Source organism: Scyliorhinus canicula, chromosome 5 (assembly GCF_902713615.1).
Source record: "Scyliorhinus canicula chromosome 5, sScyCan1.1, whole genome shotgun sequence".
Lineage (NCBI taxonomy): Eukaryota > Metazoa > Chordata > Chondrichthyes > Carcharhiniformes > Scyliorhinidae > Scyliorhinus > Scyliorhinus canicula.
The window spans coordinates 39,572,002-39,590,412 of record NC_052150.1 but is presented as its reverse complement, the minus strand read 5'-3'; the positions used below and the strand labels follow the sequence as shown (position 1 = coordinate 39,590,412).

At 53.3% G+C, this 18,411-nt stretch overlaps 1 protein-coding gene across 1 annotated transcript in view; it reads left to right on the top strand.

Annotated features, from left to right (window-relative positions):
* The first annotated feature begins 1,355 nt into the window (after positions 1 to 1,355).
* aldh5a1 (aldehyde dehydrogenase 5 family, member A1 (succinate-semialdehyde dehydrogenase)) overlaps positions 1,356 to 18,411 on the top strand; it is a 46,094-nt gene continuing 29,038 nt past the window's right edge. Inside the window, 3 exon segments of the mRNA XM_038796951.1 lie at positions 1,356 to 1,566; positions 1,568 to 1,696; positions 8,031 to 8,114. Of these exon segments, the coding sequence (XP_038652879.1) occupies positions 1,411 to 1,566; positions 1,568 to 1,696; positions 8,031 to 8,114 (369 nt within the window). The 5' untranslated portion in view covers positions 1,356 to 1,410.

The following is an 18,411-nucleotide window of genomic DNA, read 5'->3' as shown; positions in this document are numbered from 1 at the left end:
TGGGTTCCACAAACACACGTAGACAAATTCAATGATGCAAGATGATAGTTTGAATGAGAGTCTTTGCAGGTAATTATGTCTTTACAGGTCTGGACGGTGCAACTGGAGAGAGGGATAATCATAGGTTAAAGAGGTGTGAATTGTCTCAAGCCAGGACAGTTGGTAGGATTTAGCAAGCCCAGGCCAGATGGTGGGAGGTGAATGCAATGAGACATGAATCCAAGGCCCCGGTTGAGGGCGTACTCATGCATGCGGATCTTGGCTATCAGTTTCTGCTTGGCGATTCTGCATTGTGCGTCCTGAAGGCCGCCTTGGAGAATGCGTACCCGAAGATCAGAGGCTGAATGCCCTTGACTTCTGAAGTGTTCCCCGGCTGGAAGGGAACATGCCTGCCTGGCGATTGTCGCGCGATGTCCATTCATGCGTTATCACAGTGTCTGCATGGTCTCACCAATGTACCACGCCTCGAGACATCGTTTCCTGCAGCGTATGAGGAAGACAACGTTGGCTGAGTCGCACGAGAATGTACTGCGTTCCTGGTGGGTGGTGTTCTCATGTGTAATGGTGGTACCCATGTTGATGATCTGGCACGTCTTGCAGAGGTTGCCATGGCAGGGTTGTGTGGTGTCATGGTCACTGTTCTGAAGGCTGGGACCTTCAGGAGAACAGTTTGCTGATCAACCATTTTATGATGTGGAGATGCCGGTGTTGGACTGCGGTGAGCACTGTAAGAAGTCTTACAACACCGGGTTTAAGTCCAACCGGTTTGTTTCGAATCACTAGCATTCGGAACACTGCCCCTTCCTCAGGTGAATGAAGAGGTAGGTTCCAGAAACATACATATAGACAAAGTCAAAGATGCAAGGTCTATATATATATGTTTCTGGAACCTACCTCTTGATTCACCTGAGGAAGGAGCAGTGCTCCAAAGTTAGTGTTTGAAACAAACCTGTTGGAGTTTAACCTGGTGTTGTAAGACTTATTACTGTGCTCACGCCAGTCCAACACCGGCATCTCCACATCATGGCAACGGTTTTATGACATGGCCAGCATATTATCCTGGTCGATAAGCTTGCTTACTAGCCTAACTATTCATTAATTATCCATTTGAGAGGTAGGCTGTCAATTTAGGCACCACTCACCGACTATATTATGGAGGTTGGCTTGAGGGTGCGCTTCAAAGTTGCCTGCTAGCCACCTGACACATTTTAGCCCACCCTGCCCCGTCCTCAACACGTGCCAGGCAAGCGCCATAAAATGCCGTCCATTGCTGGGGGTGTAACCGTAGTTCAACTCCTGTCCTGCAGGAGGCGGTGTTGTCCCATTGCCAGATTGGCTGGAGCCCGTTGAGAGGCGGGGTTACTCTTGCTTCCAACTCGCTGTCTCCTCGATCTGGGCAGTTTAGGGACGATGCTGCGGGGGTTGCGGAGTGGAGTTTGGGCGCTGGAAGCGGCAGCGGGTCCCCGCTCCGCCCCACGGCTGTATTCCAACCGGGCGGAGTCCGGGCTGCTGCGTTCGCAGGCCTACATCGGGGGCCGCTGGCTGGACGCTGATGGCGCGGACTCTGTTCCCGGTCACTGACCCGGCAAGCGGGCAGCAGTTGATGGAAGTGGCGGATTGCGGTCCGCGGGAGGCCAGAGAGGCAGTGACGGCGGCTCACAGCAGTTTAGCCAGCTGGAAAGCGGCCACCAGCAAGGTGAGGCTGGGGTGACAGTGGGTCCCTTCTTGCTCCATCCATCTCCCCTCTTGCTCCCCTCTCCCTGTCCCCCCCCCCCTCTTTGCCTCCCTGCCCCCCCCTCTTTGCCTCCCTGTCCCCCCCCCCTTTGCCTCCCTGTCCCCCCCCCTTTGCCTCCCTGTCCCCCCCCCCTTTGCCTCCCTGTCCCCCCCCCCTTTGCCTCCCTGTCCCCCCCCCTCTTTGCCTCCCTGTCCCCCCCCCTCTTTGCCTCCCTGTCCCCCCCCCTCTCTCCCTGTCCCCCCCCCTCTCTCCCTGTCCCCCCCCCTCTCTCCCTGTCCCCCCCCCTCTTTGCCTCCCTGTCCCCCCCCCCTCTTTGCCTCCCTGTCCCCCCCCCTCTTTGCCTCCCTGTCCCCCCCCTCTTTGCCTCCCTGTCCCCCCCCCTCTTTGCCTCCCTGTCCCCCCCCCCTTTGCCTCCCTGTCCCCCCCCCCCCCTCTTTGCCTCCCTGTCCCCCCCCCCTCTTTGCCTCCCTGTCCCCCCCCTCTTTGCCTCCCTGTCCCCCCCCCTCTTTGCCTCCCTGTCCCCCCCCCCTCTTTGCCTCCCTGTCCCCCCCCCCCCTTTGCCTCCCTGTCCCCCCCCCTTTGCCTCCCTGTCCCCCCCCTTTGCCTCCCTGTCCCCCCCCCCTTTGCCTCCCTGTCCCCCCCCTCTTTGCCTCCCTGTCCCCCCCCTCTTTGCCTCCCTGTCCCCCCCCTCTTTGCCTCCCTGTCCCCCCCCTCTTTGCCTCCCTGTCCCCCCCTCTTTGCCTCCCTGTCCCCCCCCCCCTTTGCCTCCCTGTCCCCCCCCTTTGCCTCCCTGTTCCCCCCCCCCCCTTTGCCTCCCTGTCCCCCCCCCCTTTGCCTCCCTGTCCCCCCCCCCCTTTGCCTCCCTGTCCCCCCCCCCTTTGCCTCCCTGTCCCCCCCCCCCCTTTGCCTCCCTGTCCCCCCCCCTCTTTGCCTCCCTGTCTCCCCCCCCCTCTTTGCCTCCCTGTCTCCCCCCCCCCTCTTTGCCTCCCTGTCTCCCCCCCCCTCTTTGCCTCCCTGTCTCCCCCCCCCTCTTTGCCTCCCTGTCTCCCCCCCCCCCCCCTCTGCCTCCCTGGTCCCCCTCCTTTTGCCTCCCTGTCCCCCCCCCCCTCTTTGCCTCCCTGTCCCCCCCCCTCTTTGCCTCCCTGTCCCCCCCCTCTTTGCCTCCCTGTCCCCCCCCTCTTTGCCTCCCTGTCCCCCCCCTCTTTGCCTCCCTGTCCCCCCCCCCTCTTTGCCTCCCTCTCCCCCCCCCCCTCTTTGCCTCCCTGTCCCCCCCCCCCCCCTCTTTGCCTCCCTGGTCCCCCTCCTCTTTGCCACCCCGTCCCCCCCCCTCTTTGCCCCCCCGTCCCCCCCCCTCTTTGCCCCCCGTCCCCCCTCTTTGTCCCCCCTCTTTGCCCCCCCGTCCCCCCTCTTTGCCCCCCCGTCCCCCCTCTTTGCCCCCCCGTCCCCCCTCTTTGCCCCCCTGTCCCCCCTCTTTGCCCCCCCGTCCCCCTCTTTGCCCCCCCGTCCTCCCTCTTTGCCCCCCCGTCCTCCCTCTTTGCCCCCCCGTCCCCCCTCTTTGCCCCCCCGTCCCCCCTCTTCCCCCCCCCGTCCCCCCTCTTTGCCCCCCCGTCCTCCCTCTTTGCCCCCCCCGTCCCCCCTCTTTGCCCCCCCGTCCTCCCTCTTTGCCCCCCCGTCCCCCCTCTTTGCCCCCCCGTCCCCCCTCTTTGCCCCCCCGTCCCCCCTCTTTGCCCCCCGTCCCCCTCTTTGCCCCCCCGTCCTCCCTCTTTGCCCCCCCGTCCTCCCTCTTTGCCCCCCCGTCCTCCCTCTTTGCCCCCCCGTCCTCCCTCTTTGCCCCCCCGTCCCCCCTCTTTGCCCCCCCGTCCCCCCTCTTTGCCCCCCCGCCCCCCCTCTTTGCCCCCCCGTCCCCCCTCTTTGCCCCCCCGTCCCCCCTCTTTGCCCCCCCCGTCCCCCCTCTTTGCCCCCCCGTCCCCCCTCTTTGCCCCCCCGTCCCCCCTCTTTGCCCCCCCGTCCCCCCTCTTTGCCCCCCCGTCCCCCCTCTTTGCCCCCCCGTCCCCCCTCTTTGCCCCCTTGCCCCCCCGTCCCCCCTCTTTGCCCCCCCCGTCCCCCCTCTTTGCCCCCCCCCATCCCCCCTCTTTGCCCCCCCCGTCCCCCCTCTTTGCCCCCCCCCCCGTCCCCCCTCTTTGCCCCCCCGTCCCCCCTCTTTGCCCCCCCCCGTCCTCCCTCTTTGCCCCCCCCGCCCTCCCTCTTTGCCCCCCCCCGCCCTCCCTCTTTGCCCCCCCCGTCCTCCCTCTTTGCCCCCCCCCGTCCTCCCTCTTTGCCCCCCCCCGTCTTCCCTCTTTGCCCCCCTCCCAACCCCACTTCAAGGCATAAAACTGCTAGCCGCAGGGCTAATGAAAATGTTGAATGTGAGCATTTTGAGAAGCACTTCAAGAATAAAAGATTTTGACATCCACCTTCATTCTTCATAATGCCTGTGCCGCCTTTTTAGTAATCTGATTAAAGTCTCCATTACAATGGTCTAACTCTACGGTAATAATTATATCCGAAACACTTTCGGGCATTTAAAAAAGGAAGTAAAGTTCAATTGTCAAATAATCCTTTCTATCGTTAACTGCTCACATTTAATTTAATACTCAGGCCATTGTGAATAAATAATGCCTGTTTGAGCTTTGTTGTTTTTTTACAAAAAGCCCACAAAGTACAGCGTTGTTTGCGTTTTGAGGAGCCAGCAACTATTCCTCACTGAAAAGCTGATTGCTGGTTAACAGTATGTGTGCTTCAGTCAGCTGGTATGAATTGACAGAACATTGAGAAAACATTTACAGTAATGATTTATCTGCCAGTATGTCGTGGTGGAAGATTTACTTGGTTACCATTATTTAGTTACCACTCAATGTGGTTTGGAACTTGAACCAAATTTCCATGCAACATGTATAGTGCAACACTATAAATCCAAAGTGATTTGGGCTTTTGCCCAACATATATTCCTTACACCCTCAGTGCCAGGTAGCACAGTGGTTAGCACTGTTGCTTCACAACACCAGGGACCCGGGTTCGATTCCCGGCTTGGGTCACTGGGGTCTATGCGAAGTCTGCACGTTCTCCGGGTGCTCCAGTTTCCTCCCACAAGTCCCGAAAGACGTGCTTGTTAGATGAATTGGACATTCTGAATTCTCCCTCAGTGTACCCGAACAGGCGCCAGAGTGGCGACGAGGGGATTTTCACAGTAACTTCATTGCAGTGTAAATGTAAGCCTATTTGAGACACTAATAAAGATTATTATTATGAATACTGTTTTCTAGTTAATTATTTTTTGCTGCTGATATTATGTTTCTGATTGACACAACAACCCCATTATTGTAATGTAGGAAACCCATTTGCAGGCCCTGTAAACAGCAATGAGATAATGAGCTGGCAGTTTATTTTTCATGATATTGGTTAAGGGAAGAACATCATTTCAGGACAGCAGTGAGCATTCCCTCGGCTCTGTAATAGGACAGTGGGATTTTTAGCACCCATAAAATGCTGGCAGTTCTAGTGGCCTTGGCAGCTCCAAACTCTGCAGATGCTGAAATGCGGGTTTGGCGGGGGGGTTTAGGTGGCAAGAAAGGAAGGAGGTAACATTTTGGAGGAGTGCCTCCAATGCACACAGGACATCCCTGAATGAGGTTCCATTCGTCCTGCTGTTTTTTTATCTCGGCCACAGATAGCTCCTGCCCACTGGTGCCCGTCTTCCCACGCCAATTGAATTATAGTAAAATGTCTTACAACACCAGGTTAAAGTCCAACAGGTTTGTTTCGAATCACTAGATTTCGAAGCGCAGCTCCTTCATCAGGTGAATGAACAGGTGGGTTCCACAAACACATATATAGACAAATTCAATGTTGCAAGATGATACTTTCATAGCATCATAGAATTACAGTGCAGAAGGAGGCCATTCAGCCCATCGAGTTTGTACCGGCCCTTGGAAAGAGCGCCCTACTATCCCTAAGCCCACATATCTACCCCATCCGCGTAACCCAGTAGCCCCCACTTAACATTTTTTGAACACTACGGGCAATTTAGCGTGGCCAATCCACCTAATCCGCACATCTTTGGACAGTGGGAGGAAACCGGAGCACCCGGAGGAAACCCACAAAGAAACGGGGAGATCGTGCAGACTCCGCACAGTGACCCAGACGGGAATCGAACCTGGGACCCTGGAGTTGTGAAGCAACTGTGGTAACCACTATGTTACCGTGCTGCCCTTTGAATGTGAGTCTTTGCAGGTAATTAAGTCTTTACAGGTCCAGACGGTGCAACTGGAGAGAGGGATAATCACAGGTTAAAAAGGTGTGAATTGTCTCAAGACGGGACAGTTGGTAGGATTTCGCCAGCCCAGGCCAGATGGGGCAAGATGAATGTAATGAGACGTGAATCCCGGTTGAGGCCGTACTCATGCGTGCGGAACTTGGCTATCGGTTTCTGCTCGACGATTCTGCATTGTCGCGCGTCCTGAGGGCCGCCTTGGAAAATGCTTACCCGAAGATCAGGCTGAACGCCCTTGACTGCTGAAGTGTTCCCCGACAGGAAGGGAACCTGTCTGGTGATTGTCACGCGATGTCCGCTCATCCATTATCGCAACGTCTACACGGTCTTGCCATTGTACTACACCTACTTTCCTGCGGCGTATGAGGCAGACAATATTGGCCGAGTCGCACGAGTATGTACTGCATACCTGGTGGGCGGTGTTCTCACGTGTAATGGTGGTATCATGTGGATTATCTGGCACATCTTGCAGAAGTTGCGATGGCAGGGTTGTGTGGTGTTGTGGTCGCTATTCTGAAGGCTGGTTGCTGATCAACCATATTACGACATGGGCAGCATATTATCCTGGTCGATAAGCTTGCTTACTAGTCTAACTATTCTTTAATTATCCATTTGAGAGGTGGGCTGTCAATTTCAGCACCCACTCAGCTACTATATTACGGAGGTTGGCTTGAGGGCACGCTTGAAGGTGGCCCGCTAGTCACCTGACACATTATAGCCCACCCTGCCCCGTCCTCAACACGTGCCAGGCGAGTGCCATAAAATGCTGTCCATTGCTGGGGCTGTAAATGTAGTTCTACTCCTGTCCTGCAGGAGGCGGTGTTGTCACATTGCCAGATTGGCTGGAGCCCTTTGTCGGCGGGGTTACTCTTGCCTCCAACTCGCTGTCTCCTCGATCTGGGCAGTTTAGGGACGATGCTGCGGGGGTTGCAGAGAGGACTTTGGGTGCTGGAAGCGGCAGCGGGGCCCCGCTCCGCTCCATGGCTGTATTCAAGCTGGGCTGAGTCCGGCTGCTGCGTTCGCAGGCATAATCGGGGGCCGATGGCGCAGCTCTGTTCCTGGTCATGGACCCGGCAAGCGGGCAGCAGTTGTTGGAAGTGGCGCATTGCGGTCTGCGGGAGGCCAGAGAGGCGGTGAGGGTGGCTCTCAGCAGCTTAGCGAGCTGGAAAGTGGCTACCAGCAAGGTGGGGACGGCTGGGGTGACAGTGGGTCGCTTTTGCCCCTTCCTTCTCCCCTCTTGTCTCCTCTCCCCAACCCCCTCTTTGCCCCCCTGCTCCCCCTCTTTGCCCTGCTCCCCTCTTTGCCCCCCCCCCCCCCCCCCATCCCCCTCTTTGGGAATAGGAATGCATACTTGTTAATGTTATGTATTCTGCTGTGCCATTATTGTCTTCCGATCACTGAATCTTTTTCAATATTCTCTGATCACTCAACATATGAAGCGTGTCGGGATCAGGATTGCCTTATGTACATGAAGCGTCATGTGCACTTTCTTTTTGGGAGAATGAAAATCGTATAATAGATTTGGAGGGGTTGGGGGAGTAATCCTGTTGCTAACTGGGATGGTTTCAATATACCTTATTCTGATGGGAGGCTATGATTTTGAGTCCGAACATGAAAGGATTTGCTCAAACTAGCTCTGAGTTGAAATATGCAAAATGAGTAAATAATGTAATGAGGGTGGGAAATGTAATGAGGGTGGGAAGACGAATATGGATGTAAAAATGGGTCCAAATAAAGATCAGGAGGATTTGGTGTGCTGATTGAGAGGGATGTCAATCCAGTGTTGAGAGAGATCCAGGTATCTGTCAGATCCAGGCATTATGTCAGACTCTGGTAAACACTGGTCAAAGTAATTTGTCCCATAAGGGTTGAAGAGTAGATTTTGGGACCAAAGTTGGGAATTGCTTATCCCATGCTAAGGTTTTATTGGTGTTCCACTCTCCTGTATATCGTTCAACTTGCCGTTTTTTATCTTTCTGTTTTCAGGAGCGAAGTAATTTATTAAGAAACTGGTATGACTTGATGCTAAAAAACAAAGATGAGCTCGCAAGGCTAATTACTGCAGAAAATGTAAGTAAAACACCAGTGTGATTAACTAACTGAAAAGACATTGACATGGTATCAGTTATATTAAAGAAAATTCATCAGAAAAAGTAGCGTATCTATTTAGCTAACAGTAAAAACTAGCAAAAGATTAAAGCGATAAGTCAAATCTGAGGGTATGATATGGAGGAAGAGAGTGTATGTGTGAGGACCTGCAAAATAATTAACCTTTTACTGTGCTGAGTAATTCTGGAATTCAATAGTAACTGAGTAACTCCTGAATTGTGCAAGGTATCCATAAGGTGAAAACCTGAAGTCAGTCATAAATCTGAGCTCTTAAAATATCTTTTGTCACCTTAAAAGACTAGTTGTTGATGTTCTGAAATCATGCTGGTGATTTCAGTAAGTGGCTACTGACATGTGATCTGTGCTGTGCGTTAAATCCTTGATGAAACAAAAGATTGGTTATGTGGGCCTATTGTGCCTTCACATATGCAATGTAACATTATGAATGAAGGTTTATATAAATTACAGGTTAAATCTTGTTCCTTTATTGCAGGAGTGCCAATGTATAATCAAGCCAGTATAAAAGAAAATTACTTTCAAAAATAAAGTATGCTTTTGTTTCACTTGTCCCAAAACTGTCAGATTGCTTGTCCTACATCCAGCATTGGCTTGGCAAAGATTTCCCACCCAACTAAATATTGAGAACACTGAAGCCATTGTCTTCAGTTCATGTCGCAAACTCCATTCCCCAGCCACTGATTCCATTCAAACCCCCCCCCCCCGGCAACTAACTGAGGCTAAACCAAATTATTCTCGGCCGTGATATCATGCTTTGCATTGACGTGAGTTTCTTTTTAAAAAAATTCTAGAGCACCCAATTCATTTATTCCAATTAAGGGGCAATTTAATGTGGCCAATCCACCTAACTTGCACACAGGGAGAATGTGCAAACCACACAGACAGTGACCCGGAGCCGGGATCGAACCGGAGACCTCGGCGCCGTGAGGCTGCAGTGCTAACCACTGCGCCACCATGCTGCCCTTTGACGTGAGTTTCTGACCGTATATCTACACCATTGTCAAGATTGCATATTGCTGTAATATCGTTCGACTCCACCCTCAGTTCATTTGCTGCTGAAACTCCTATCCATGCCTTTGTGACTTTAGTATTCTAACTCCTGGTCACCCTCTGGGCGGCAAGGGGGCACAGTGGTTAGCACTGCTGTCTCACAGCTCCAGGGACCCGGGTTCAATTCTGGCCTTGGATGACTGCGGAGTTTGCACTTCCACAGTCCAAAGATATGCAGGTTAGGTGGATTGGCCGTGCTAAATTACCCCTCGGTGTTCAAAAGGTTAGGTGTGATTATGGGGACCAGGTGGAGGCTTAGACTTAAGTAAGGTGCTCTTTCCCATGACTGGTGCAGACTCGATGGGCTGAATGGCCACCTTCTGAACTCTAAATTCCATGATTCTATGACATTCGACCATCTGTTAACTTGAGGTCATCCAAAGTTGCTGTCCATGTCCTAACTCTCACCGAGCATATGATATTGTCCTTGTTGTAAACAAGTAAGTTAACAGGAAATTACCAGCTTAAATTCCTGGTCCTATTTCGGAAGACTCCGCTCTAAATATTGCATTGCCATTAGTACCAGAATTTGATGTATGGAGTTAACATCCATGCATGCAAGACAAAAATATTCTTGGAGATACTTTATTAGTCAGTCTCCTGTAATATTGCACGTGGGAGTTTGTAGTCTTCCAACGGTTTGCTTTACCTGCTGTCCATCATCACGTGCTTTGCTGTGCGCACTATTGCTATTACATTTCTTTGTCCTCTTCCACCATATCCTTACTCCCATCAGTTGTCCTGCGACCTTTCCTTTGAGTTTCATGCTCGACCACTATATCTTCAGTCTACTTTATTGTGCAGTCACTAACATTGCCTGTGACTATTTATCCCTCACTTATTTTGACTTTCCCCAAAGGGCAGATGACAAGTAGTTAGAAACCCTCTTGCCCTCAATTTGTTTCTCTCCTCCGCCACTCCCCAAACATACTGTCAAATTCTGTCCCCAAAGAATCTTTGTTTCTTTTCAAAATCCAACTTGTTACATTTTTTATCAAGAATATTAGAATGACAAAAAGCCTTCTGTCTGCCTCCTTCTATCTGTATGTCTCACAGGTGTCAGGAATTGGAATAGTTACATCTTCAGTCAGCGAATCAGGTGAGGGAACTGAAAACTTTGCACTTGCTTTACAATTGAAATTGCGATTTTGTTCAATATTGGGGAAAATATTTTTTCGGCATCATACACCTTCTGAAATTTTTAGAAGGTTAAATAAAAGCAATAGCAGGTACATAATTAGTTGTCTCTCTTCCGCACACACACATCGGTCACAATTTTTTAAATGTGGAGGTAAAATGTCAAAAAATCTATTTCATTTGGTGACTAAAATGTTTAAAGTATGTTGCATTAAAGTGTAAAATGGATTGCTGAACTGCTTGAAATTTAGCCAAAGTTATGCTCCAGTTTTCTTCTTAAAGCCTGTTATTTAGGAAAAGCAAGTTTAACAATAATAATCTCTATTGTTGTCACAAGTAGGCTGACATTAACACCACAATGAAGTTACTGTGAAAATCCCCTAGTCGTCAGTCACTCAACTCAGTTTAATTTGCATTTTTACGAGGGAACTCTTCAGATTTGATTGTACTAGTTAGCTTCAACTTACAACTCAGAAATACAGAATAACTAGTAACCCTTTTATGTTAGTATCAGTGAGGTGTATGTGCCTCCAGTTCACACAGCGAAGATGTCACTCACCTTATTGTTCATTCATTTAAGGAATATGGGCTTTGTTAGCTAAGCCAGAATTTATTGCCCATCCCTAGTTCACCTTGAGAAGGTGGTGCTGAACCACCGCCTTGATTTGCTGGTCCATGTGGTGTGAAACGAAATGAAAGTCACCACAGTTCCAGAGGACCATAGGCTGCTTTCCCCTTTTGGAGAGCGAGCTGATTGGTGGTGATTTAACCCGAAGGCCACCACACCTCTGGCGAGGGGCAGGGTTGAGAAAGCAGGACCACCATGGATAACTTCAGCTGGTACAGGAATTGAGCCCGTGCTGTTGTCGACGCTCCGAAACACAAACCACTTTTCAACAGGTCACTGCAGCTGGGAATGACAAATCTCATCAAATTTATATTTGATTAGCTGTCAGCTGAGTGCAACTTGTACATCCTTGGTCCAAACATAGCCAACCATGCTGAACTCCAGAGATGAGTGTGATTGCCCTTGACAGCAAGGCAGCATTTGACAGTGTGTGACATTAAAGAGACCCAATAAAATGTGAATAGGAGGAAATCTCTTCAGTGGTTGGAGTCATTCCCAGTGTGACAGCTCATTGGTCTAGGGCAATGAATCTCACCCTGGGTGTTGCAGTTCGAAAGCTTGAGAGAGGTCCTGGGTTCAAATCCAGATCAGACCTTTGCAGTTGTTTCCTGTTGGCCAAGGCGCATATTTTGTGCCCTATTGCGTATTGGTGGTTATCGTGTCTGCTTTACATCTGCGTTCAAGATCATGTTTGCTTTACAGACAAAAGGTCCTATGTTCGAAACATCACTGAAACATTGTCGAAATCCATTTGTTTTAAATGTGAGGAAAAGTTACAAAGGAAAATAGTTGTGTTCGTTGGGTAATCACCTCTGCCCAGAATATCTCTACAGGAGTTCCTTATGGCGGTGTCCTAGGCCTTGCCGTTTCGGTTGCTCATCTTCTTTCCACCAAAATAATAATGCAGTTTATATCTGCATACATCAAGACCTGGATGGCATCCATACTTTGGTTGCTAAGTGACAAGTAGCATTTCAGCCACACATTACAGCCAGGAAATAACCATCTCTTTTTTTTTTAAATGATTTTTATTGAAATTTTTTTTTACATGAAAGTATTTACCCCAACTAACTATAGAATATTACAAAATATTCCCTCTTAACAAATATCCCCCCCCGCCCGAACTCGCGCGCGCGTTGTCCCTCCCCCCCTCCCCCCTCCCCAAAAACAAACAAAGCAACAATCAAGATCAAACATGAACTGCGAACAAATTTGCCCTCATTACAACCGTAAATAACCCACCACACCCGTTGTTGCCTCCCCCCCCCCCCCCCCCCCCCCCGGGTTGCTGCTGCTGCGACCTCTGTACCCTATCTTTGAGCCAAAAAGTCGAGGAAAGGCTGCCACCGCCTGAAGAACCCTTGTACCGACCCTCTCAGGGCGAATTTGACCCTTTCCAACTGAATAAAGCTTGCCATGTCATTAATCCAAGTTTCCACGCTTGGAGGCCTCGCGTCCTTCCACTGTATTAGTATCCTTCTTCGCGCAACTAGGGACGCAAAGGCCAGTACTCCGGCCTCTCTCGCCTCCTGTACCCCCGGCTCCACCCCAACCCCAAAGATCGCTAGTCCCCATCCTGGTTTGACCCTGGATCCCACCACCCTCGACACCGTTCTTGCCACCCCCTTCCAGAACTCCTCCAGTGCCGGACATGCCCAAAACATATGGACATGGTTCGCTGGACTTCCCGAACACCTGACGCATCTGTCCTCACCCCCAAAGAACCGACTCATCCTTGTCCCCGTCATATGGGCTCTATGTAGCACCTTAAATTGAATGAGGCTAAGCCTCGCACACGAGGAGGAAGAATTAACCCTCTCCAGGGCATCAGCCCATGTCCCATCCTCTATCTGCTCTCCCAGCTCCCCCTCCCACTTGGCTTTCAGCTCCTCTACTGATGCCTCCTCCGCCTCCTGCATTACTTTGTATATGTCCGATATCCTCCCCCCTCCGACCCAGACCCACGAGAGCACCCTATCGCTCGCCCCCCTACTGGGGAGCAAGGGAAACCCTTCCACCTGGCGTCTAGCAAATGCCTTCACCTGCAAATGTCTAAACATGTTTCCCGGGGGGAGCCCGAATTTCTCCTCCAGCTCTCTCAGGCTCGCAAACCTCCCATCTACAAACAGATCCTTCAGCTGCCTGATGCCCACCCTGTGCCAGCTCTGGAATCCCCCGTCCATGTTCCCCGGGATGAATCTATGGTTCCCTCTTAACGGTGCCTCCATCAGACCTCCCACTTCCCCCCTGTGTCGCCTCCCACTGCCCCCAGATCTTGAGGGTGGCCGCCACCACCGGGCTCGTGGTGTACCTCGTGGGAGGGAGCGGCCATGGCGCCGTTACTAGGGCCCCCAGGCTTATGTTGCCACAGGACGCCCTCTCCATTCGTTTCCAAGCTGCCCCCTCCCCTTCCATCATCCACTTGCGCACCATCGATACATTAGCCGCCCAGTAATACCCCGAAAGGTTGGGTAATGCCAGCCCTCCACTCTCCCTACTCCGCTCCAAGAAGACCCTCCTCACCCTTGGGGTGCCGTGCGCCCACACGTAGCTCATGATGCTGCTCGTCACCTTTTTGAAGAAGGCCCTAGGGAGGAAGATGGGCAAGCACTGAAATAAAAACAAAAACCTCGGGAGGACCGTCATTTTAACGGACTGCACTCTGCCCGCCAGCGACAGCGGCACCATGTCCCACCTTTTAAATTCCTCCTCCATCTGTTCCACCAGCCTGGAGAAGTTCAACTTGTGGAGAGTCCCCCAGTTCCTTGCCACCTGCACCCCTAAATATCTAAAACTCTTTCCTGCTCTCTTCACGGGAGTCTCCCGATTCCCTCTTCCTGGTCCCCTGGGTGTATCACAAATACCTCACTCTTACCCAAGTTTAGCTTGTACCCCGAAAAGTCCCCGAATTCTGCTAGCAGTTCCATCACCTCCGGCATTCCCCCTTCTGGGTCTGCCACGTATAGCAGCAGGTCGTCCGCGTATAGCGATACCCGGTGCTCCTCCCCGCCCCTTGTCAGCCCTCTCCACCCCCCTGAGCCCCTCAGTGCCATCGCCAACGGTTCATTGCCAGTGCGAAGAGCAGGGGGGACAAGGGGCACCCCTGTCTGGTCCCCCGGTGGAGCCCAAAATACTCCGATCTCCTACCATTCGTCACTACACTTGCCGTCGGGGCCGAATAGAGCAGCTTCACCCATTTAATAAATCCCTCCCCAAATCCAAACCGTTCCAGCGTCTCCCACAGGTACTTCCACTCCACCCTATCAAATGCTTTCTCCGCGTCCAATGCCACCACTATCTCCGCCTCCCCCTCCACTGCCGGCATCATGATGACGTTTAGCAGTCTCCGCACGTTCGTATTAAGCTGCCGCCCTTTCACAAAACCCGTCTGGTCCTCGTGTATCACCCCTGGCACACAATCCTCTATCCTGGTAGCCAGGATCTTTGCCAGCAGCTTGGCGTCCACATTCAGGAGCGAGATAGGCCTATATGACCCACACTGCACGGGGTCCTTGTCCCGCTTCAAGATCAGAGAGATCAGTGCCTGCGACATTGTCGGGGGCAGAGCCCCCTCCCTCCCATGCCTCGTTGAAGGCTCGCACCAGCACAGGGCCCACCAAATCCGCATATTTTTTGTAAAATTCCACCGGGAACCCGTCTGGCCCCGGCGCCTTCCCCGACTGCATATGCCCAATCCCCTTGACTAGCTCCTCTAACCCTATCTGCGCCCCCAGCCCCTCTACCAGCTCCTCTTGGACCTTGGGGAACCTCAGTTTGTTCAAGAAGCCCTCCATCCCCCCTCCCCTCGTCGGCGGCTCTGACCGATACAGCTCCTTATAGAAGTCTCTGAAAACCCCATTTACTTCTGGCCCCTTCTGCACTACGTTCCCACCCCTCTCCCTCACTCCCCCAATTTCTCTAGCCGCATCCCGCTTGCGGAGCTGATGCGCCAACATCCTACTCGCCTTCTCCCCATACTCATAAATCGCGCCCTGCGCCCTTCTCCACTGTGTCTCCGCCTTTCTGGTGGTCAACAGGTCAAACTTAACCTGCAAACTGCGCCGTTCCCCCAACAGCCCCTCCTCTGGTGCCTCCGCATATTTCCTATCCACGTCCAGAAGCTCCCCCACCAGCCTCTCCCTCTCCTGTCTCTCCCTCCTTTCCCTATGTGCCCGTATGGAGATCAGCTCCCCCCCGGATCACCGCCTTCAGGGCCTTCCATACCATCCCCACCTGCACCTCCCCCGTGTCATTAATGTCCAGATATCTTTCAATGCTCTTCCGGACCCTCTTACACACCTCCTCATCCGCCAGCAACCCCACATCCAGGCGCCACAGCGGACGCTGGTCTCGCGCCTCCCCCATTTCCAAATCTACCCAGTGTGGCGCGTGGTCTGAGACCGCTATGGCCGAGTACTCCACTTCCCGTACTTTCGGGATCAGTCCCCTGCTCAATACAAAAAAGTCAATTCTAGAATAGACTCTGTGGACATGGGAGAAAAAGGAATACTCCCTCGCCCTCGGCCTCCCAAACCTCCAGGGGTCCACCCCTCCCATCTGCTCCATAAACCCCTTTAACACTTCTGCCGCTGCCGGCCTCCTACTCGTCCTTGAACTCGATCTGTCCAGCACGGGGTCCAGCACTGTGTTGAAGTCCCCCCCCATGATCAGGCCCCCTGCCTCCAGGTCCGGAATGAGGCCCAGTAGGCGCCTCATGAAGCCAGCGTCGTCCCAATTCGGGGCATACACGTTAACCATCACCACTTTCTCCCCCTGCAGCCTACCCTTCACCATGACATATCTACCCTCTTTATCCGCCACCACCTCCGCCGCCACGAACGACACCCTCTTCCCTACCAGGATCGCCACCCCCCGGTTCTTTACGTCCAGTCCTGAGTGGAACACCTGTCCCACCCACCCCCTTCTCAGGCGGACCTGGTCCGCCACTTTCAAATGGGTCTCTTGTAGCATTGCTACATCCGCCTTCAGTCCCTTCAAATGCGAGATTACTCTCGTTCTCTTGACCGGCCCATTCAGCCCCCTCACATTCCAAGTGATCAGCCGGGTCGAAGGGCAGCCCGCCCCTTTCCCCTGCCGACTAGCCATATCCTGTCACCTGCTCGCCCCGAGTCAGCCCTCCCTTTCTGACCCGCTCCCCATGGCGATGGCGCCCCCCCCCCCCCCCCCCCCCCCACCCCTCCGGTCCTCAACTTCTCCTCCCTGGCCTTTTCAGCAGCAACCCGGTTTCCCCCCTCCCCCCCCCAGGCTAGGACCCTTCCTAGCCGCGATGCACCCTCCATAGTACTTCCGTAAGTCAGCTGGTTTACGCTGACCCGGCTGCCCCTGCCACACTCCGACTCCTCCCGGCATGGGGGATGTCCCCCCCCCCTTACCACCCCTCCTTGACCCCGCTCCAGCGCGGGAAAGGGAGCCATTGCTGACCACGCCCCTTACTCCCACCCCCCTCCCTCCTCTGCCCCGTGCGCGGGAAACCAGAGGAAAGCCCGCGCTTTCGCCCTGCCCCTCCCCGCCCCTCCATCCTCAGTTCCACCCCCGTCCCCGATCTCACACCGATAAATACAAAACAACCAAAAACCCCACAAGAAACACATACCCCCGCACTCCCCCCCCCCCCCCCCCCCCCCCCCACCCCCGCCCCCCCAACATAACATTATAAATAACAGAAAAAAGAGAGAAAAAACTGGTAGAGAGAAAAAAAAAGGGTCCAAAAATACGGCCAAGTGAAAATCCAACCAAAAGAAAGCCACGTGTCCAGCTTAAAGTACCAGAGCGGCAACGACCGCCAAGTATCCCCTGGTTCTAGTTCGAGTCCAGCTTTTCTTCCTGGACAAAGGCCCACGCCTCCTCCGGGGACTCGAAATAGTGGTGCTGGTCCTTATAGGTCACCCACAAGCGCGCTGGCTGCAGCATCCCGAATCTGATTCTCTTGGCATGCAGCACCGCCTTCGTCCGGTTGAAACCGGGCCCGCCGCTTTGCCACCTCCGCACTCCAGTCCTGAAAGATCCTCACCGTCGAGTTCTCCCATTTGCTGCTCCTCTCTCTCTTGGCCCACCTCAGCACCCTCTCCCGGTCACTGAATCGCTGGAACCGAACCAGCACCCGCCCTCGGGGGTTCGTTTGCTCTTGGCTTCCTGGCCATTACTCTGTAGGCCTCCTCCAGTTCCAGGGGCGAAGGGACGGCCCCTGCCCCATCAGTGAGCCCAGCATTTCTGCCACATACCTCGGGAGGTCCGACCCCTCCAGCCCTTCTGCCAGGCCCAGGATCCTCAGGTTTTTCCGCCTCATGCGGGTATCCATCTCCTCCAGTCGGTTTTGCCATCTCAGGTGGAGTGCCTCGTGCACCTCCACCTTTCCCACGAGGACCGTGGCCTCCTCCTCCCTCACAGCCATCTCCTGCTGCAGCTCCCGAATTGACGCCTCTTGGGTCGTCTGTGCCCCCATCAGCCTGGTGGTCGTCGCGTTCATCGACTCCAGCAGCTCCACTTTCAGCTCCGTGAAGAAGCGCAGGAGAACGGCCTGCTGCTCCTCCGCCCATTTCCTCCAGTCCTCGGGTGCGCCGCCAGCCGCCATTTTGGATTTCTTCCCCCGCTTTTTTCGGGGAGCTGCTGCCGCTTTTTTTCCTGCCCCACTTCGGGTAACGACCATAAATTTTTCAGGGTTCTCCTCTGGGAACCTTCCCCCACCGGGAATTGCCGTTCCAGCGCCGTTAGGGGCCCTCCAATCGGCCCAAAAACACCTTCCTCACAGGAGCAGCCAAACGTGCGACTTAGCTGGTCATAGCCGCAACCGGAAGTCCCGGAAATAACCATCTCTAATGAGAGAGAATTTAACCTGTTCTAAATCTTTCATCCATCATTGAAGTGCACAACATCAACATCATGGAGGTTAGCATTGGCAGGTAGCGTAACTGGAATAATGACATAAATAATGTGGCTGCAAGAGCAGGTCAGAGGCTGGATACTGTGCAGCAATTAACTCCCCTCCTGATTCCCAAAAGCCATTCCACCATCTAAAATACAGGAGTCAGTTGTGCGATGGATTAAGAATGCAGCTTCAACGTTCAAGAAACTCCACACCATCCAGGACAAAGCGGCCCGATTGATTAGTGATGCATTGACCAGATTTATTCCCTCCACCACAGTGCCTGCAGTACCATCTGCAAGATACAATGCAGCAACTCACCAAAGCTTCTCTGACAGCACCGTCTAAACCCGTGGGCCCTACCATCGAGAAGAACATTGGCAGCAAATACATGGAAACACAGCCACCTGCAAAATGTTCTTCCAAATCACACCTCCTCCTGACTTAGAAATAATCACAATTCCTTGATCGCTGGGTCAAAATCCTGAAATCCTTCTGGCACTGCGTGTGCCTACACTGCGTGAACTGCAGTGGTTCAGGCA